Source organism: Equus quagga, chromosome 10 (genome assembly GCF_021613505.1).
Source record: "Equus quagga isolate Etosha38 chromosome 10, UCLA_HA_Equagga_1.0, whole genome shotgun sequence".
In the NCBI taxonomy this organism is placed as follows: Eukaryota; Metazoa; Chordata; class Mammalia; order Perissodactyla; family Equidae; genus Equus; species Equus quagga.
The window spans coordinates 109,979,783-110,002,133 of NC_060276.1; the positions used below are offsets into that span (position 1 = coordinate 109,979,783).

The 22,351-nt window shown below is 40.2% G+C and overlaps 1 protein-coding gene across 8 annotated transcripts in view; it reads right to left on the bottom strand.

Moving 5' to 3' along the window:
• The window catches only part of REPS2 (RALBP1 associated Eps domain containing 2), a 192,497-nt gene that overhangs the window by 18,909 nt on the left and 151,237 nt on the right, over positions 1-22,351 (bottom strand). For 6 of the 8 annotated variants that reach the window (XM_046673865.1, XM_046673858.1, XM_046673862.1 and 3 more), the window contains 2 exons: positions 9,984-10,067; positions 8,409-8,554 (listed from right to left, as the gene is read on the bottom strand). In XM_046673865.1, the coding sequence (XP_046529821.1) occupies positions 8,409-8,554; positions 9,984-10,067 (230 nt within the window). The remainder of the gene's footprint in view (positions 1-8,408; positions 8,555-9,983; positions 10,068-22,351) is intronic. The other 2 variants (XM_046673864.1, XM_046673860.1) reach the window with 1 other exon arrangement.

A 22,351-nucleotide genomic window follows, 5' to 3' on the forward strand; every position in this document is an offset into this window, starting at 1 on the left:
CCAGGAAACACATCTCAGTTCCAATGACAAACACAGGCTCAGAGTGAAGGGGTGGAAGACAATACTCCAAGCTAATGGGAAACAAAAGAAAGCAGGTGTCGCAATAATTATATCAGACAAAGTAGACTTCAAGATAAGACAGGTAAAGAGAGACAAAGAGGGGCAGTATATAATGATCAAAGGGACACTCCACCAAGAAGAAATAATGCTTATAAATATCTAGGAACCTAACACAGGAGCACCAAAGTTCATGAAGTAACTATTAACAAACCTAAAAGAAGCTATTAATAACAACACAATAATAGTGTTATTATTGAGTGTTATACTCAACACTCCACTCACATCAATGGATAGATCATCCAGACAGAAAATCAACAGGGAAACAGTGGAATTAAATGAAAAGCTAAACCATTTGGACTTGATAGACATATATAGAACACTCCATCCAAGAACAGCAGAATACACATTTTTCTCAAGTGCACACAGAACATTCTCAAGGATAGACCATATGTTGGGAAAAAGGCAAGCCTCTACAAATTTAAGAAAATTACAATAATAACAAGTATCTTTCTCGATCATAATGCTATAAAGCTAGAAATTAATTAGAAGAAAAAAGCTGAGAAAGAGACAAAGATGTGGAAACTAAACAACATGCTATTGAACAACCAATGGATCATTGAAGAAATTAAAGGAGAAATCAAAAAACATCTGGAGACAAATGAAAATGATAACATACCATACCAACTCATATGGGATGCAGCAAAAGCCATATTAAGAGGGAAATTCATCACAATACAGGCACACCTTAACAAACAAGAAAAATCCCAAGTAAGCAATCTCAAATTACACCTAACTGAATTAGAAAAAGAAGAACAAAGCTCAAAATCAGCAGAAGGAGAGAAATAATAAAAATCAGAGCAGAAATAAATGCTATTGAAACAAAAAAGGTGGCAGAAAGGATCAATGAAACAAAGAGCTGGTTCTTTGAGAAGATAAAAAAAATTGATAAGCCCCTAGCCAAACTTACAAAGAAAAAAGAGAGAAAGCTCAGATAAACAAAATCAAAAATGAAAGAGGAGAAATAACAACAGACACCACAGAAATACAGCAGATTATAAGAGAATACTATGAAAAAATATATGCCAAGAAAATGGATAATCTGTAGGAAATGGATAAATTCCTAGACTCTTACAACCTCCCAAAGCCGAAGAAGCTGTTTCAAGAAGAAACAGACAATATGAATAGACCAATCACAAGGAAAGAGATTGAAACAGTAATCAAAAGCATCCCAAAGAATAAAACCCCAGGACCAGACGGCTTCTCTGGAGAATTCTACCAAACTTTCAGAGAGAATTTAATACCTATCCTTCTCAAGCCATTCCAAAAAATCAGGGAAGATGGACCACTTCCTAACACATTCTACACAGCCAACCTCACTCTGATACCAAAGCCTGACAAGGACAGCACAGAAAAGGAAAACAACATACCAATATCATGGATGAACATAGATGCAAAAATCCTCAACAAAATTTTGGCAACCCAAATTCAGTGATACATCAAAAGGATCATACATCATGATCAAGCGGGATTTATATCAGGGACACAGGGATAGTTCAACATCCGCAAATCAAGCAACGTGACACACCACATCAACAAATTGAGGAATAAAAACCACATAATCATCTGAATAGATGCAGAGAAAGCATTTGACAAGATCCAACAGCCAGTTATGATAAAAACTCTCTTATCTCAACAAAGGCCATATATGACAAACCCACAGCCAACATCATACTCAATGGGCAAAAACTGAACATCATCCCTCTGAGAATAGGAACAAGACAAGGATGCCCACTATCACCACTCTTATTCAATAGAACTGGAGGTTTTGGCCAGAGCAATTAGGCAATAGAAAGGAATAAAAGGAATCCAAATAGGGAGCGAAGAAGTGAAACTCTCACTGTTTGCAGACGACATGATCTTATATGTAGAAAACCCCAAAGAATCCATCAGAAAACTAATAGAAATAATTAACAACTACAGTAAAGTCGCAGGGTAAAAAAATCAACTTACAAAAATCAGTTATTTTTCTATGCTCCAATTATGAACTTACAGAAAGAGAACTCAAGAGTACAATTCTACTTGCAATCACAACTAAAAGAATAAAGTACCTAAGAATAAATTTAACCAAGGAGGTGAAGGACTTATACAATGAAAACTATACGACATTACTGAAAGAAACTGCTAATGACATAAAGAGATGCACATGGATTGGAAGAATAAACATAGTTAAAATGTCCATATTACCCAAAGCAATCTACAGATTCAATGTAAGCCCAATCAGAATCCCAATGACATTCTTCACGGAAACAGAGCAAAGAATCCTACAATTCATCTGGGGCAACCAAAGACCCAGAATTGCTAAGGCAATCCTGAGAAAAAAGAACAAAGCTGGAAGTATCACAATCCCTGACTTCAAAATGTACTACAAAGCCACAGTGATCAAAACAGCATGGTACTGGTATAAAAACAGGCACACACATCAATGGAACAGAATTGAAAGCCCAGAAATAAATCCGCACATCTATGGAGAGCTAATCTTAGACAAAGATGCCAAGAACATACAATGGAGAAAAGATAGTCTCTTCAATAAATGGTGTTGGGAAAACTGGACAGCCACATGCAAAAGAATGAAGGTAGACCATTATCTCACACCATACACAAAAATAAACTCAAAATAGATCAAAGACTTGAAGATAAGTCCTGAAACTATAAAATTCCCGGAAGATAATATAGGTAGTACACTCTTTGACATTGAAGTAAAAAGGATCTTTTCAAATACCATGTCTTCTTAGACAAGGGAAACAAAAGAAAAAATAAACAAGTGGGAGTTCATCAGACTAAAGAGCTTCTGCAAGGCAAAAGAAACTAGAATCAAAACAAAGAGACAACCCACCAATTGGGAGAAAATATTTGCAAATCATATATCTGACAGGGGTTAATCTCCATAATATGTAAGGAACTCACACAACTGAACAATAAAAAACAAACAACTTGATCAAAAAATTGGCAGAGGATGTGAACAGACATTTTTCCAAAGAAGAGATACAGATTGCCAATAAACATATGAAAAGATGTTCAACATCATGAATCATCACAGAAATGCAAATCAAAACTACACTAAGATACCACCTTACACCTGTTAAAATGGCTATAATCACTAAGACTAAAAATAACAAATGTTGGAGAGGGTATGAGAGAAGGGAACCCTCACACACTGCTGGTGGGAATGCAAACTGGTGCAGCCACTATGGAAAACAGTATGGAGATTCCTCAAAAAATTAAAAATAGAAATATCACATGACCCAGCTATCCCACTACTGGGTATCTACCCAAACAACTTGAAATCAACAATCTACAGTAACATACGTACCCCTATGTTCGTTGCAGCACTATTCACAATAGCCAAGACATGGAAACAATCCAAGTGCCAACTGATAATTAGATAAAGAAGATGTGGTATTTATACACAGTGGAATACTACTCAGCCATGAAAAAAAGACAAATTCATCCCATTTGCAATAACATGGAAGGACCTGGAGAGAATTATGCTAAGCGAAATAAGCCAGACTGAGAAAGACAAACACCGTATGATTTCACTCATATGTGGAATATAAACAAACACATGGGCAAGGAAAACAGTTCAGTGGTTACCAGGGGAAGGGGGGTGGGGGGTGGGCACAGGGGGTGAAGGGGAGCACTTAAGTGGTGACAGACAAGAAATAATGTACAACTGAAATCTCACATCAATGTAAACTATTATGAACTCAATAAAAAAAATGACAGAAACACTCTAAGAAAATTGAGAAGAATCAGGAGGAGCCCCAAAAGGTTTGCAATCCTCTCTTCCAATCCATTCCTGCCACGGGTTTCTACGAGTCACTCCTATATCCTTATAATAAAGAACATGGTTTTGCGACCTCAAGTTGTTTTTTATTATTTGCCATCAAAGGAGCCCTAAATAATGCAAAGATAGGATCAAGCCCCAGAATACCTCTCAAGGGTTCAGCAAAGGCATTTATTTAACTTGCCTCACCTTCTCAAGAGTTGCTTCTGGAGTTTGTCTCTTCAGGTTCCCCTACTGTTGCTACCCACTGTTCCAGGCTGGGCTCTAACTGGCCTGGTTTCCAAGGAGGAAGATGAGGAAGTAATAGTTAAGCATACATTTCTTTTGTCCAGTTCTGTTGTGTGCCATGCTATCTATCAATTTTAAACTGCAGCACTCTGAGACACTGTCCACTCAGTTTTGTGGCAGACTATCCTCCCAAACCTATTCTGTGCTTTCTTGTTTTCAGAAGCATATCATCCTCAGTTTGAGCTAGGCACATGGCCATCCAACTAGAAACTACATTTCCCTGTCTCCCTTGCAAGTAAGTGAGGCGATATGACGAAGTTTTGGCTAAAAGAATCAGAGAGAAGTGATGTGTGTGCCACTTCTGAGTCACGCCCTTAAAAGTAATCTCTTTTCTATTTGTTCCTTTCCTGTTCCGGGGGCCTGGAATGTGAACATGTTAGTGGTGAGCCATCTTCAACCATATGGATAAAGGAAACCCCCAGAGGGATCTCAAACAAGAAGACAAAAGATACCTGGGCTCCCGGACAGAGCTACTCTATGCTTCTGGACCACTCACCAACTCAGACTTTTACATAAGAAAGAAGTCAATTTCTACGTTATTTGAGCAACTGTTACCTGGTCTTTATTTGAAAGAACAGAAACTATGGTCTCTAGATGAGAAAAATCTTAGTCTTCACCCTAGGTCCTGATTTCTCCCAAGGAATTCTGAGTACAGCTTCTAGGAACTGAACTATTGCCTTTTCTCTACTTGGAAATGGTAGGTTTTTATTCGGGATGCCAATAATTAACCCCACAGACATTCCAGTAATGCCAAACACGAGGTAGGAAGGGAAACAGAATCCCAACCACATTGATAACATCATACCACTGCAACCCTGGCTGCTGGGCATGCCCTGGGGTGGTCCAGGACACCTCTCAGGGTTACAGAGAAGAGCAGAGGCCATAGAGGCTGACAAGGTTCAGCCACAGTACTGTTACACAAAATCCTCTATCTCCAAACTGCTCAAGCCATTGTATTTTCCCAAAGTCCATCCTTAGCAGATACACAAGCTATGGGGAAAAACCAACTAAGCCAAATTATTTCTAAGAAAAACCCACTTTTGTCCTCATGGGAAGCTCACTGTTGATGACACAACCTTAGAGCTGTTTATTACTTATAACCTGGACTCAGCAGCTCACTTGGAGAGAACACTTCCTTAGTTCCTTTGCCCTGAATGGAGTAGACAATAATAATATCTGAAGGAGAATTTGTTTCTTTTGATAGATCAGTTCTCATGTTCATTTTCCAAAGAGCTGATGACCATTTTGCAACTAGTCTATTTTTTTAGCCTTTCTTACCCAGTGTTCTGTTAGAGAATTAAGAAAATGATTTGTGACTCTTTTCTTAGTTTTCCCAAAGATGATACACAGTAAAGACCACTCTAGATGCAGGAGAGAGGTTAACTAACTACAGACAATGGATGTCTTAAGGGCATCAGAGCTTCATTCTTTCCAGAACCCTGGTTGAGAAAGGACTATACATACTAACCATCATGTGTCTGGCTGTCTCTCTCTCCAGGGCTTAAAAAATTATGAATGCTAAGTTGCTTTTTTTCACTCCAAAATAAACTGGTCTTGGAACTGAAATAAGTTTTATGAAGTTCTCCAACCACAAAGCTTAGATCCCTGCCATTTATAGCACTATTAAGTCTTGCTGATGGGCGCTAGCCTCTCAACCTGACACCATGTGGTCACCTAACTAGTGAGAGAGCATCATGGTAAGGGACAGTCACTGAACAGGCAGATAAAAGCATCTCCTTTCAACAAATGGTGCTGGGACAACTGGATATCCATACTCAAAGAAGGAAGTTGGATCCCTTCCCCATACTATACACAAAAATGAACTCAAAACTGAGCATGGGCTTCAATGTAAGACCTAAAACCATAAAACTTTTAGAAGCAAACACAGGAATAAATCTTCATGAACTTGGGTTAGGCAATGGTTTCCTAGAGATGACACCAAAAGCAAAAGTGACGAAAGAAAAAGAAATAGATAAATTGGACTTCATCAAAACTAAAAACTTATTATTTGTGCTACAAATAATACCACCAAGAAAGTGAAAAGACAACCTACAGAATGGGAGAAAATATTTGCAAATCATATATCTGACACAGGGCTTCTATCAGAATACATTAAAAAACTCATAACTCAAAAACAAAAAAATAATCCAAGTAAAATTGTGCAAAGGATCTGAGTAGACATTTCTCCAAAGAAGATATACAAATGGCAAATAAGCACATGAAAAGATGTTCAACATCATTCATCATTAGTGAAATGCAAATCAAAACCACAATGAGATACCACTTCACATCCACTAGAAAGGCTATAAAAAAAATAAGTGTTGGCAAGGAAGAGGAGAAATTGGAACCCTCATACATTACTGGCAGCACTGTAAAATGCTGCAACCACTAAGGAAAAGAGTTTGGCAGGTCCTCAAAATATTAAATATAGACTTACCATATGACCCAGCAATTCCACTTCTAGGTATATACTCAAGACAAATGAAAACATAAGTCCAAACAAAAACTTGTATACAAACAGTACAGCAGCATTATTCTTAATAGCTGAAAAATGGAAACAACGTAAAAGGTCCATCAATTGATGAATGGATGAACAAAATGCAGTATATCCATACAATGGGACATTATTCAGCAATAAAAAAGAATTAAGTTCTGATTCATGCTACAACATGGATGAACCTTGAAAACATGCTAAATGAAAGAAGCCAATCACAAAAGATCACATGTTGTATGATTCTATTTAAATGAAATGGCCAGAATAGGCAAATCTAGAAAGACAAAAAGTAGATTAGTGGTTGTCTGGGACTTGGGAGAGAGGAGAATGGAAAGTGACTGTTAATGGGCACAGAATTTCTTTTTGGAGTGATGAAAATGTTCTAAAATTAGATTGTGGTGATGGTTGCACAAACTTTGTGAATATACTAAAAACTACTGAACTGTACACTTAAAAGGGTGAATTATATGCTAGGTTAATTATATCTCAATAAACCTGTTTAAGAAAAAACAAGTGAAGAAAAGAAAACGAAAGGGATCTTTGTGTGAACTCCACTACCTGCCCTGCCACACACTTTGGAGGATGTTATAGGCACCACTGACTGACTAGCATTAATGTGAAGTGGAGATTGAAGTGAAAAGCTGCGTAGAACATGTAAGAAAATTCAGTCATCTTTGTCCTTGATAGGGATCCATCCCCTAGGCTTGAGGGTGGCTGGAAGATGGTCAAGGTTCTCAGTGACCGTTAAGGACAAAATATACTTCCTTTATGCACTGATACCACCGGGGAACTATCCACTTCGAAAAACAAAAACAAAAACCATCATCTGAAGAAGAGTGCTGCCCAGATTCAGAATGGGGCTTGGGATTCAAGGGCAAGTTGTTCTTTCCATAACAGTGTAGGCAGGAGACAATCCGCAGCAGCCCCTGAGATCTGCAAGGCCCCTAGAGCAGCGTCATGACACATCTTTAACATTTACATTAGTGACCAGTTGGGCTCACTTGAAGTCACGCATGGCAGCAGGTTTCTGCCCTCGACATCTTGCTCAATTTCACTACAGGGAAACTGAGGCAAGTGACAGCTCTTCTTAGAGCCAAAGCCTTCTGGAGAAGGATGGTCTGTCCATAACACTGTTGTCTTGGTCCTTGGCCATGTCCAAAGCTGTCCACATCCTCCCTTCCAATGTCTGTTAACAGTTAGTTAGATATCTTGGAGGCTCCACATGTGACCATTCTGTGCTGATACAATTGACAACAGAAACTCTTTACAGGGATTAAAAAGAAATCACACACCATATCTACTGAAAGTTGGGTCTGAGGGTCATGAAACTAGGGCCATTTGCCCCAGAGGAACATGAGACTAGGCAGGCAAAGAAGGAAAAAAAATGTCTTCTTCCTAGGAAAATGGAGGCCAGCATAAGGAAGAGAATAGGAAGGAGTGGAAGAGGAGGGAGGAAGGGAAGGAAATCAAACCAAACTGAAACACACCCCAGCCTGGGACTCGCCTGCCCCTTGGGCCAGGTTAAATCCTACAGCTTAGAAAGCCTCTCTCTGTGACTGGAAGACTAATCCAATCATCGAGATGAGGAAGGTCAGACTACAAGCACAAAATCACACCCTTCTATGGGAGTGAGTGTAAATGTAAACGTTATTTCCATTTACATAGACACACAGATTTATAAGGAAGATTCTGACCTTGCTCTCATTTATCTGCTCTACTTACTTTTGGACTGTTGGATGGGGTTTCGCGGCTGCTACAGAAGCTGGCCCGCCTACAGTGGTAGAAGGCTCTTGGTTTTCTGTAGCTTGATTTTCAGGTCGGAATTTCCTACGGATGGGCTTTGATGGGGGCTGAGAATATGGTAAGTCCTGTGAATTAAAAACAAAACAAAAAAACCCAAAAAGTTAAAAAATTAAATGCTCCCCCCTAGACGCCAATGCCCCATGTTCCTCTAGGCCCGCCCCCAATGTCAGGTGTGTGCTCTATTCAAACTCCACACCCAAGGAGATGTGGCTGATTCAAGTCTTGGCAAGAACTGGTGGGACACGGGCATCAGATTCCAGTGGCCTTTCTTTCTTTCTTTTTCTTTTTTCATGCTTGCAGACTATTACCTCTTTTTGTCACCTGGAAGGACACAGGAATCAGTGTAGTGGCCCACCTGCCCTCCCTGCCTGCCTTCCTTTTTTTAAATTCTGTGCGCATCTCATACCCCAGGGCCTTTTCTAATTGAAGACAAAACTGGCTCTTGCCTCCCTTTGGGGCTTTATGGAACATACGTTTTCAAATTTGTAAAGGTGTTAGTCATATGCTCATCATTCCCCTACCCCCAATTCCTACACCAAGTCAAGCTCAAGAGCAACAGTGCTGCCTGGAAGGAGACAGCTGGCCTGCTTCCTTGGAGGCCCCTGCCTCACCTGTGCTCCTGAGCCCAGAGCCCACTATCTTTGAAGGTACAAGGGCCTGAGAAAATGGGGAAGGACAAGAAGAGAGTGAGAAGATGAAAGGAGAGCATGATGACTGAGTGGTGCTTACTGAACAAATGACCCGTGACTCAGTGACATGGCTGGGCTACAGAAAGGACGCCAGGATGCAAGAGGAGACCACGGCACAAAAAGAAGGGGAGACTTCCCCACCCCCATGAGGCACTCCTAGGACATTAGCAGCATGCAAGGTTCTGCTGACAGCATCTGTCCCTCCCTAGAACGCCTCCTCAACTTGCCAAAAGCAAGGCCACCATATTTAGCTAGGAAGTTGAAGAAAGAAGTACAAACTGTCAGTGACATCAAGGTCAAGCCCAGGAATCATCAAGACCCTAATCTTCACAAAGAACCCAAATTCTAGGAAATCTCAACTATTAACATTCATGTCAGGACATGAAAACCTTAAAAGGGTAGACTTGCAGGGCTGCCCAATGGTGTAGCAGTTAAGTTCACACACTCCACTTTGGTGGCCTGGGGTTCAGGGGTTCGGATCCCAGGCACAGACCTATATACCTCTCATCAAGCCACGCTGTGGCAGTGTCCCACATGCAAAATAGAAGATGACTGGCACAGATGTTAGCTCAGGGACAATCTTCCTCAAGCAAAAAGAGAAAGATCGCAACAGATGTTAGCTCAAAAAAATAATGCAAATACCATATTACTCCCCTACTTAAACCCTTCAATGGCTATCCATTGTTTCAGAATAAAATTCAGATTCCTAAAAAAAAAAAAACGGTAGATTTCCTAACAGAGGCAAGAAGCCCAGGAAAGAGGCTCACGATGCCATCACAATGTCGCACCCTCACACTGGCCTTACCTTCTTTGTTGGACTACTTTCTGCAGCTTGGGAGGGGGCTCTGTTCAGCTGGGGGTGTAACTCGGCCTCGGATGCTTGTTCAGGCTGTAGCAAAAGATCACAGAGAGGAAAAATGCACAAACACAACCACCTAAATATACCATGAAGAGCACTTAAGAAAATAGTCACTAAGGGAAAACTGATTTAGACCAAATGGCAGCCAAGCATGGCTAGGTCTGCTGATCCTTGGGAAAAACCTTCTGTAGAGCCCACTATTTCCTCCCATCCCTCCTTCTAGCCTTGTTCAACCGTAGGAAAAGAGTCACGGGAATGACTTCTATAATTGAACATATGTATTGCTAAAAACTAATGCTTTACAAGCTCAAAGTAAAAATAACAAGGCTAATTGGAAAACCAGGGTTAACCAGAGCAGGGGCTGGCCTGGTTGCATAGTGGTTAAGTTTGTGTGCTCTGCTTTGGCAGCCTGGGCTTCACCAGCTCGGATCCCGGGCGCAGACCTACGCACCACTCATGAAGCCATGCTCTGGTAGGTGTCCCACATATAAAGTAGAGGAAGACAGGCACAGATCTTAGCTCAGGGCCACTCTTCCTCAGCAAAAAGAGGAGGATTGGCAGTGGATATTAGCTCAGAGCCAATCTTTCCCAAATGAAAAAAATTTTTTTAACCAGAGCACTAAAACAACGACCACAATGAAAAACACTAACGGGGCCAGCCTGGTGGCATAGTGGTTAAGTTCGTGCACTGCACTTTGGTGGCCTAGGATTCAGAGATTCCAATCCCAGGCATGGACCTACACACTGCTCATCAAGCTATGCCTCTCAATTGGTCAGTTCCCCTCTATCATCAGGCAGACAGAGAAGCATTTGCCCTGATGCTCCCTTTCCTGGGGAGATAAATGAAGTCTTCTTCTTGTGGAAATACTGAGGGAAGTGATAAATTGGATCCTCTTTTCAACAAAAATGAGGATTCTGAGCACAGCAAAAGTGGGACAGCTGTCTTTGTCACTGTCTCCGTTTTAAACATTTCTAACAAAAAACAAAAACAAAAAACCACAATGGGGGAGGGGTTGGGAAGGATGAGGGAGCAATTCGGAGACGTGTCTGAAAATTGTTTTCCATTTACAAATTTGCCTTCCTGAAATTGTATCCAAGGGCCTGGGTTTCTAGCTCTATGACTAGTGACAAACAACTCCTCTGTGTTCTATCAGGCTGAATGTAACCATCAATCTCCTTAGAAGGAAAGTGAAGACCTCCCCACCCCTTCATACTGCTGTATGACTGATTCTAAATGGATCTATCTATTGAACATTCAGAGAGGTGAGTCTCATGAGGGGCCTGGAACACTGGAATCAGGAAGGTCCTGGAAAGGCAGAGCCTCACCAGAGCCAGAAATTATCCCAGGAAAAGAGATGGAAGAAAAAAACTACCTTTGTGGTAAAAAAAAAAAAAAAACAAACCTACAGATGAGATTTAGACATGTAAAAGTCCCTCTTCCCAATAAACTATCTCACTTTCCTTCATCAAAATAGTATGAGGCTTCCATTAGATTTAGCAGCTGGAAAGCACAACAAACCAGGGAGATTTTTTTGCTATTTCTTCAGACTTTTCTAAGTTAACAATTTTGGGAGAATGATAACCCATAAAAACAGGGGTGCCTGAGCGGCTCCCTTTTTCCTTTGTGTGTTAGAGAAAGGGAGAAACAACTCGGTATCAATATATGGACAATATACCCTTGTCCAAAAGTTCTGGTTGTCTGAACTGAAATCCAACACCTGAATCTCATGAAAGAAACAAATACTTGGATTACAATTAAATTGCAAATGGCAGTCCTTCCCTCATGGCTCCATGCGTAACAACATGTACCCAGCCAAGATGTGGCAAGCCAGGAAAATACTTTTAGCCAAGATCTCATTAAAACTCAAGCTAACGTTCCTTTAAAAAACATATATCTCGGAGAGGGGTGTAGCAAAATGGCGGGGTGAGCTGACGCGGGACTCTCTCCCCTCCAAACTACAACAAAGGATTGGAAAAACTGAATTTCAGCCAATAATCCTAATGCCAGACCGTCAGAGAACTACAGAAACAAAACCACAGAGGACGGAGACGCTGCAGCCAGCCTCGGAGGAGCTTGGAACAGGGTAAGAGAGAACTTCGCTCCCTCCCCTAGAGACTGGGATCACTGTGGCGGGTGAGGGAAGGAGCAGGGGAGGGGCCGTGCCACCGAGTGATCGTCCAGGACTCCCACCACCAGTGCAGTGGAAACCCGCTGACGGGGGAAAGCTTCTGTGCATGGGGACACCATCACACCAGGGCCCCAGGAGACCACAGAACAGGAGCTGATCAGAATCCAGATCGGCACGTGAGAGAAACCGGCCCTCCTCCCTGCAAACCACACTGGGCGCCACCATCTTGCCCGAAGGCAGAGAGCTCAGAACACGCGGCTCTCGACCCCCATCTAGTGGCGACAGGCTGTAACTGCAACCGAATACAACCATCATGCGCAAAAACCGCTTCTCTACCATCCAGCAATTTATAAAAGCTCCAGACCAGAAGGAAAACAATAAAAACACAGAATTAAGTCCTGAGGACTTGGAAATAGGTAAACTAAGTGAAAATGAGTTCAGAGTAGCTATCATCAAAAAACTCAATGAGGTAGAGGGAAAGATAGGGAAACAAGTCAATGAGTTCCGGAGTTACTTCACAAAAGAGACTGAAATTATAAAGAAGAATCAAACAGAAATACTAGAGATGAAAATATGATGGATCAGATAAAAAAGAATACAGATTCCCTGAATGCCCATGTAGACAACATAGAGGAGAAAATTAGCATAATCGAAGATAGACAGGCTGAATGACTCCAGACAGAGGAAGAAAGAGAACTAAGGATTAAAAGGAATGAGGAAAGTATCAGAGAGATAGCAGATTCAATGAGGAGAACAAATTTAAGGATCATAGGAATTCCTGAGAACGTGGAAAAGGAAAATGGAGCAGAAAGTGTGCTTAAGGAAATTATAGAAGAGAACTTCCCAAATCTAGGGATTGAGGGAGAAATGTGTGTGGAGGAAGCTTTCAGATCTCCTAGATTTGTCAATGTAAAAAGACCTACTGCAAGGCACATAATAGTAAAAATGGCAAAAATGAAAGACAAAGAAAGAATACTCAGGGCAGCAAGACAGAAGAAAATAACCTACAAAGGAACTCCTATCAGACTTTCAGCGGATTTCTCTACAGAAACTTTATAAGCCAGGAGAGAATGGAGTGACATATTCAAAACTTTAAAGGATAAAAATCTTCAGCCAAGAATACTCTATCCAGCAAAAATATCCTTCAGATATGAGGGAGAAATTAAATCTTTTTCAGACAAACAAAAGTTTAGGGAATTTGTAACCAAAAGTCCTCCACTATAAGAAATCCTCAAGAAGGCTCTCATACCTGAAAAAAGAAAAAAAGGGAGAAAGGGGCCACAAACCATGGAGTAGGGAGACAGATAGATAGAACCAGAATAGGATAGCAAATATTCAACTATAGCATTAGGATAAAGGTAAGGAAACCACTAAAGTAAAGATGATCTCATCACTCTGACTACAAACTCATAACACGAGTTGGAATAAGAGATGAAAATAATAATTTAGGAAGGGAAGAGCAAAGGGACTTAATCAATCTAGGCCAAGTAAGTAAGAGACCACCAGAGAATAGACTATATTATACATGAGACTCTAAATACAAATTTCAGGGTAGCCACTAAACTAAAAAAACAGAACAAAGCCACAAAACATAAATAAGGAAAAATCTAAGAAACCCAGCACAAAAAATTGCAGAAGTCAATGGGTAGGCTAAAACACACAGGAAGAGAAACATAGGAAAACCAGATAACGAGCGACAGAATGACAGCATTAAGCCCACATGTATCAATAATCACCCTCAATGTAAACAGATTGAACTCTCCAATAAAAAGACACAGAGTGGCAATATGGATTAAAGAACAAGATCCAACAATTTGTTGCCTCCAGGAAACACACCTCAGCCCCAAGGACAAACACAGGCTCAGAGTGAAGGGGTGGAAGACAATACTTCAAGCTAATAGCAAGCAAAAGAAAGCAGGTGTTTCAGTACTTATATTAGACAAAATGGATTTCAAAATAAGGCAGGTAAAGAGAGACACATAGGGACAATATATAATGATCAAAGGGACACTGCATCAAGAAGAAATAACGCTTATAAATATCTATGCACCCAACACAGGAGCACCAAAGTTCATAAAGCAACTATTAACAGACCTAAAGGAAGATGTTAAAAATAACACAATAACAGTAGGGGACCTCAACACCCTACTCACATCAATGGACAGATCATCCAGACAGAAAATCAACAAGGAAATAGTGGAGCTAAACGAAAAACTAAAACAATTGGACTTAATAGACATATATAGATCACTTCATCCTAAAAAAGCAGAATACACATTCTTCTCAAGTGCACATGGAACATTCTCAAGGATAGACCACATGTTGGGAAACAAGGCAAGCCTCTACAAATTTAAAAAAATTGAAATAATAACAAGCATCTTCTCCAATCATAATGCTATAAGACTAGAAATTAATTACAAGAAAAAAGCTGAGAAAGGCACAAGGATGTGGAGAGTAAACAATATGCTACTGAACAAGCAATAGATCATTGAAGAAATTAAAGAAGAAACAAAAAAATACCTGGAGACAAATGAAAAGGATAACATGCCATACCGACTCATACGGGATACAGCAAAAGCTGTATTAAGAGGAAAATTCATCGCAATACAGACACATCTTAACAAACAAGAAAAATCCCAAATAAGCAATCTTAAACTACACCTAACCAAATTAGAGAAAGAAGAGCAAACAAAGCCTGAAATCAGCAGGAGAGAAATAATAAAAATCAGAGCAGAAATAAATGCTATTGAAACGAAAAAGGTGGTAGAAAGGATCAATGAAACAAAGAGCTGGTTCTTTGAGAAGATAAATAAAATTGACAAACCACTAGCCAGACTTACAAAGAACAAAAGGGAGAAAGCTCAAATAAACAAAATCAGAAATGAAAGAGGAGAAATAACAACACACTCTGCAGAAATACAACAGATTATAAGAGAATACTACAAAAAATTATATGCCAACAAAATGGATAACCTAGAGGAAATGGATAAATTCTTGGACTCCTACAATCTCCCAAAGCTCACTCAAGAAGCAAACAATTTGAACAGACCAATCACAAGGAAAGAGATGAAACAGCAATCAAAAACATCCCAAAGAATAAAACCCCAGGACCAGATGGCTTTCCTGGGGAATTCTACCAAACTTTCAGAGAGGATTTAATACCTATCCTTTTCAAACTCTTCCAAAAAATTAGGGAGGATGGAACACTTCCTAACACATTCTACGAGGCCAACATCACGCTGATAGCAAAGCCTGACAAGGACAGCAGGAAAAAGAGAACTACAGGCCAATATTGCTGATGAACATCGATGCAAAAATTCTAAACACAATTCTGGCAACCAGAATTCAGCAATTCATCAAAAGGATCATACATCATAATCAAGTGGGATTCATACCAGGGATACAGGGATGGTTCAACATCCGCAAATCAATCAACGTGATACACCAAATCAACAAACTGAGGAATAAAAACCACATGATCATCTCAATAGATGCAGAGAAGGCATTTGATAAGATTCAACAGTGATTTATGACAAAAACTCTGAACAAAATGGGCATAGAAGGGAACTATGTCAACATAATAAAGCCCATATATGACAAACCCACAGCCAACATCATACTCAATGGGCAAAAACTGAGCGCCATCCCCCTGAAACCAGCACCGAGACAAGGATGCCCTCTATCGCCACTCTTATTTAACATAGTACTGGAGGTCCTGGCCAGAGCAATCAGGCAAGAAAAAGGAATAAGAGGAATCCAAATAGGGAGGGAAGAAGTGAAACTCTTGCTGTTTGCAGATGACATGATCTTATATATAGAAAACCCCAAAGAATCCATTGGAAAACTCTTAGAAGTAATCAATAACTACAGCAAAGTTGCAGGGTATGAGATTAATTTACATAAATCAGTAGCATTTCTATATTCTAATAATGAACTAACAGAAAAAGAACTCAAGAACACAATACCATTCACAAACGCTACAAAAAGAATAAAATATCTTGGGGTGAATTTAACTAAGGAAGTGAAAGACCTATACAATGAAAATTACAAGGCCTTTCTGAGAGAATTGGATGATGACATAAGGAGATGGAAAGACATTCCATGTACATGGATTGGAAGAATAAACATAGTTAAAATGTCCGTTCTACCTAAAGCAATCTACAGATTCAACGCTATCCCAATCAGAATCCCAATGACATTCTTTACAGAATTAGAACAAAGAATCCTAAAATTCATATGGGGCAACAAAAGACCCCGAATTGCTAAAGCAATCCTGAGAAAAAAGAACAAAACGGGAGGCATCACAATCCCTGACTTCAAAACATACTACAAAGCTACAGTAATCAAAACAGCATGGTACTGGTACAAAAACAGGTGCACAGATCAATGGAACAGAATTCAAAGTCCAGAAATAAAACCACACATCTATGGACAGCTTATCTTTGACAAAGGAGCTGAGGGCATACGATGGAGAAAAGAAAGTCTTTTCAACAAATGGTGCTGGGAAAACTGGAAAGCCATATGTAAAACAATGAAAATTGACCATTCTTTCTCACCATTCACCAAAATAAACTCAAAATGGATCAAAGACCTAAAGGTGACACCTGAAACCATAAGGCTTCTGGAAGAAAACGTAGGCAGTACACTCTTTGACATCAGTATTAAAAGGATCTTTTCAGACACCATGTCTTCTCAGAGAAGGGAAACAATAGAAAGAATAAACAAATGGGACTTCATCAGACTAAAGAGCTTCTTCAAGGCAAATGAAAACAGGATTGAAACAAAAAAAACAACCCACTAACTGGGAAAAAATATTTGCAAGTCATATATCTGACAAAGGCTTAATATCCATAATATATAAAGAACTCACACAACTCAACAACAAAAAATCAAACAACCTGATTAAAAAATGGGCTGGAGACATGAACAGACATTTCTCCAAAGAAGATATATGGATGGCCAATAGGCACATGAAAAGATGTTCATCATCGCTGATCATCAGGGAAATGCAAATCAAAACTACACTAAGATATCACCTTACACCCATTAGAATGACAAAAATATCTAAAACTAATAGTAACAAATGTTGGAGAGGTTGTGGAGAAAAAGGAACCCTCATACACTGCTAGTGGGAATGCAAACTGGTGCAGCCACTATGGAAAACAGTATGGAGATTCCTCAAAAAATTAAAAATAGAACTACCATATGACCCAGCTATCCCACTACTGGGTATCTACCCAAAGAGCTTGAAGTCAGCAATTCCAAAAGTCCCATGCACCCCAATGTTTATTGCAGCATTATTTACAATAGCCAAGACATGGAAGCAACCTAAGTGCCCATCAACAGATGATTGGATAAAGAAGATGTGGTATATATATACAATGGAATACTACTCAGTCATAAAAAAGGATCAAATCGTCCCATTTGCAACAACATGGATGGACCTTGAGGGAATTATGCTAAGTGAAATAAGCCAATTAGAGAAAGACAATCTCTGTATGACTTCACTCATATGAGGAATTTAAAAACATAGACAAGAGAACAGATTAGTGGCTACCAGGGGAAAGGCGGGGTGGAGGGTGGGCACAAAGGGAGAAGTGGTGCACCTACAACACGACTGACAAACAATAATGTACTACTGAAATTTCACAAGATTGTAACCTATCATTAACTCAATAAAAATATATATATATATATATATAAAATATTAATACTCCCCTATCCACAAATGAGAAATATATTTTCACTCTAACTTTGCAACGAAAAGTCTGGATAGGTCACATAGATTTGGAAGGTGCTACCACTCAGCATGTGGAGAACTGTGCTGGGGCTTTGCCTATTCCCATGGTTGATGGGACAATATGGTCCCTGCCAGCTGGCTCCCCAGAAATAGACACAGGCCTAGGGAGGCTAAGCATTTCGACTCTTCACCAGAAGAAGGGTTCATTTACTTATTCAATTATACAGATATTTATTTCGTACATCTGATGTGTCACTTTCCAAGAATCCTCATCTCAGGTTCTGCTTCTAGGGAACTGGACCTGAGATGCCAGGCAAGGTACTCCCAGAAGAAGGGAGTTAAAGCACTCTGGTATGCTCCTCCTCGGTCTCTCTCTCTTGGATCACTTGTTCTGGTGGAAGCCAGCTGCTATGCTGTGAGGACACTCAAGGTCCCCCAACAAGGGGCCCATGTAACAAGGAAGTGAGGCCTCCTGCCAACAGCCATGTAGGGGAGCCATCTTAGAAGTGGATCCTCCAGCCACAGTTGAGCATTCAGATGACCGCAGCCCTGACAGACATCTTGACTGTGGCCTAATGACAGAGCCTGAGCCAGAACCACCCAGATTGGTTTGCTCCTGAATCTCTAACCCACACAAAGTACGAGATAACAAATGTTAGCTATTTTAGGCCTCTAAGAAAAACACTCTACTATGTCTGGAATTTGGGGTCTAGTAGGGTGAAAAAAGGGTCCCTGCAGTAGCAGTTGCTGTTGCCAACTACTTCTCTGCATGAATTTATTTACTGGGCTCCTTTTAAAACCTCCCGGACACAAATACAATAAAAATCATTCATTATAATAGTTAAAGCAGATGAAAACAACACTGATAAATTACGGATTTTTTTAAAGTAGCTTAAAAACAACATGTTTCAGATTCCAGTTCCACCCAGGCAGGCTGGCTTTACAAAGACTCCACAGCTCCCATCTGAGTCCAGATGCTCATCACAGCTCCCACCAGGGCCACAGCAAAAATGTCAGAGAGTCTTTTTCCAGGCTTCAGTTTTTTTCCCGGTCCAATCCACCCTGCACACCATGGAGGAACTAATCTTGTAAGCACTTTTTCATCAAAACACTTTCTCAAAGCCCTTGAATGAGTCTCTAAGGCCTATGGCACACAACACAATCCCTCAGCCAGTTAAAGCTCTTCCATCATCTGACTCCAATTTACCTCAGCATCATAACTGCATTAGTTCTCCATATGGAACCTGCTCCAGGCACGTAAGTATTACCGGAATCTTCAAACACACCACAAGTTTCTTCCCAACTCAATTCTGTTTGTTCTAGACTATCTAGACCAGTGGTTCCCAAATATAGCTACATAAGAGAATTATCTGGGGAATTTTTATAAAGTACAGACTTTTAGATACTACCCTAGACTTCCCTAATTAGAATGCCCTAGGGGTGGAGCGTTAGAAACTTCTATTTTAACAAGCTCCCTGGGTGATTTTTATGTAGCCAGCCCAGACCAATTGGGAACCACCGATGGTCCAAGCTCTTCATTTAAGACATGAGAAAACCAAGTCTCCAAGGTCCTAGTCTGGAAAAGGCCATAGGTGCTCCACCAAAAATTGACAGGCTTCTTAACTGTTTTCTTGTCCACTTACCATGGAGGGAATAGGGAGTGCATGCAATATGGTTCCATAAGTAGATAAATATTTGAAGCTGGGCAAAATCTTCAGCAATAAGACTTTTGTTTAAAAGTCAAATTTGCAACAAAAAAATAAATTTCATTTTAAAAAAGTCTAATTGCAGAACTAATTGCTAAAGTGTGGATAATTGGTGACTTTTTTAAAGCCTGTAACATTCATGCTACTGATAGAGTAGAAAAAGAAACTCAAGCTTTGTTTATTATGCAAGAATCCAGGCAGATCCCAAGACTGGGAATCACAAAGGCAGTGGCCAAATTCTAGGCGGATGAGCAGACAATCCTGCTACAGCCTCTAGGGGACCTCCAGCATCCTACTGGTATTCTAAATGTCATTTGATGCCTAACTTTCACCCAACCCCGATCTCTGCTTGGTAAGGACACAATAAGAAGCCATGTGGTCAAACAGGCATAGAAGATGGAGAACCAACAGCCAGCAGCACACTGGTCACAGCAAATCCCATCATTGCAACATCAGTCTCAGAGAGAGTCCAAAGGACTGAATTCTCTGTAAGAATAAATACCAACATCCATGACCCAAGTCACCTGTGAGAGACAGGAATGGAGCTGAAGCAAAAGCACCTGGAGGGCAAGCTCTGCATCTTGTTTCACTACCATTTTCCTGGTGCCTATGCTGAATGTCAGCAAATAGCAAGTCCTCTGATCAGTGTGTGCAATGAGCTAGTAACGAATCCAACACCATTTCATGTTCCACTGGACAAGTCAAGAATTCATCCCACAGTAACCGGAGCCACAGAGAACAGCACTCAAATCCAGGCTTTGCACTTGTTGGTGTACAACCTGGGCATGTGCTTACCTCTCTGAGCCACAATTTCTTTGTCTGCAAAAGGGGACAATCCGCCTAACTCCTAGCATTGTGAAGATTAAGTGAAATATCTGTCTAGAGCGCTAAGCACAATTACATAGTAGCTGTTCAATAATGGCAGCTACAATCATAATTAGGAGTAAAATCACAATTGGTTTCCCAGGCATAGGATCTGCTACTGTAAGCAGCAGCCAATTCAACACGTGGGACTTTTCCTCTCTTGCCAAATGGTGAAAACCTAGACTGAGAAAGTGCTGACTCCAATTTAGATTATAAGCAGATCCCATAAAGCAGGCTATCCACATCCAAATTTGTGCCACTGAATATTACTGCTACCAATATTGGAGAGAAGAAATTTTTAAAAATAAAAGCCCGCTCAGACTTTCAGATTCCATAGCTGCCTCAGCACAGACATCTCAGTCAGCTTGCACTGAATGTCTCTAGTGGCCCCCTATGGTAGGCCAATCCAATCCTGGAGACACCCAGGGGAATGACGATAAAAGAGCTCAGGGACAATTTCGACAGAAGTGAATAATCAGTAACTATAATGGGCAACTATTCCCTGGATACAGCAATCACACACAATCCCTTGGGGATTCCTGGAACCCACTGGATCATGGACAACATCCATGAAACAGATTTGCTGTTACAACTAAAAGATTATGAGCACTGTATTTTGGTCTAAAAGACAAATATTTTGACCACGACTAGGGTCTTGCTCTTCTATTTCCAATTTCTAATAATAGAACAGAGACCTGAGTCAAGTCTGAGGCCCACCCTCATTTCATCACATACCTAAAGCCATATTGTAACACCATCTGCAGAGTCAACAACATGGAGCTCACAGATAAGGCAATCTATGGCAGGATTCTCTTGAGACTTATGTTCTCCATTGGATAAGGGTGAAGAAAGGTGCCACATGCATGCTTCTTGCCACACCAAACAGATTTTACTAAAATAGGCACCTACCACCATCACATTCAAAAGCATCTGGTTATGAGGCCTTTAGAAAAACCTCTTTTGCTGGTCCCCTGACCCTGAAATATATAGGCCTGGCAACAATACCTAAAGTATATAAAAATTTCAAAGCACCTCTAAGTCCTAGCCTAACCCAATATTTTACCACACTTATAATTTTGAATTCCCTTCCCAGTTCCATTGCTCTGTATTAGTGATAGAGTGTTTAACATTTTTTCTAACTACTGATAGTTCATACTTAGACTGTGATAAATGCCCCCTTTCGGGTTGACAGGGCCCTGCTTGCATGAGCTGTGTCCATCAGAGGAAGGGAGCTTCAAAAAAATTCAATTAGAAATAGCTGGCTAGACAGGGAGCTACAAAAATTATCTAAGAGTTAGGAACCAGCCATAAAATAAATTCAATATTGATGAAGATGTGGAACTGAAATGGGAACAGTGTTGATGGAGTATAAATCAGTACAAATACTTTATAAAACTGTTTGGCAGTATCCATTAAAGCTGAACATATATTAACTCTATGACCCAGCAATTCTACTCCTGGGTAAATATCCGAGAGACATGAAAATACACATCTACTCAAAAACTTGCACATGAATATGCATAGCAGCATTATTTATAATTGCTAAAATTTGGAAACCACTCAAATGTCCATCAAGAGTAGAAAACAGTGATAGAGTTGCACATACAATGGAATATTATACAGCAATGATCTACAATTACACACAACATGGATGAATCACACAAACAGAATTTAAGCAAAAGAAGCCAGACACAAGAGTATATACTGCATGCTTCCACTTATATAAGGTAGAAAACAAGTAAAACTAATCTATGCTATTAGGCATCAGAATAGTGGTAACCCTAAGAATAAGGGATAGGAACTAGAAAATAGCTTAAGAGGGGCTTTCTGGGGTACTAGTAATATTTTGTTTCTTGATGTGAGTGATTACATGTG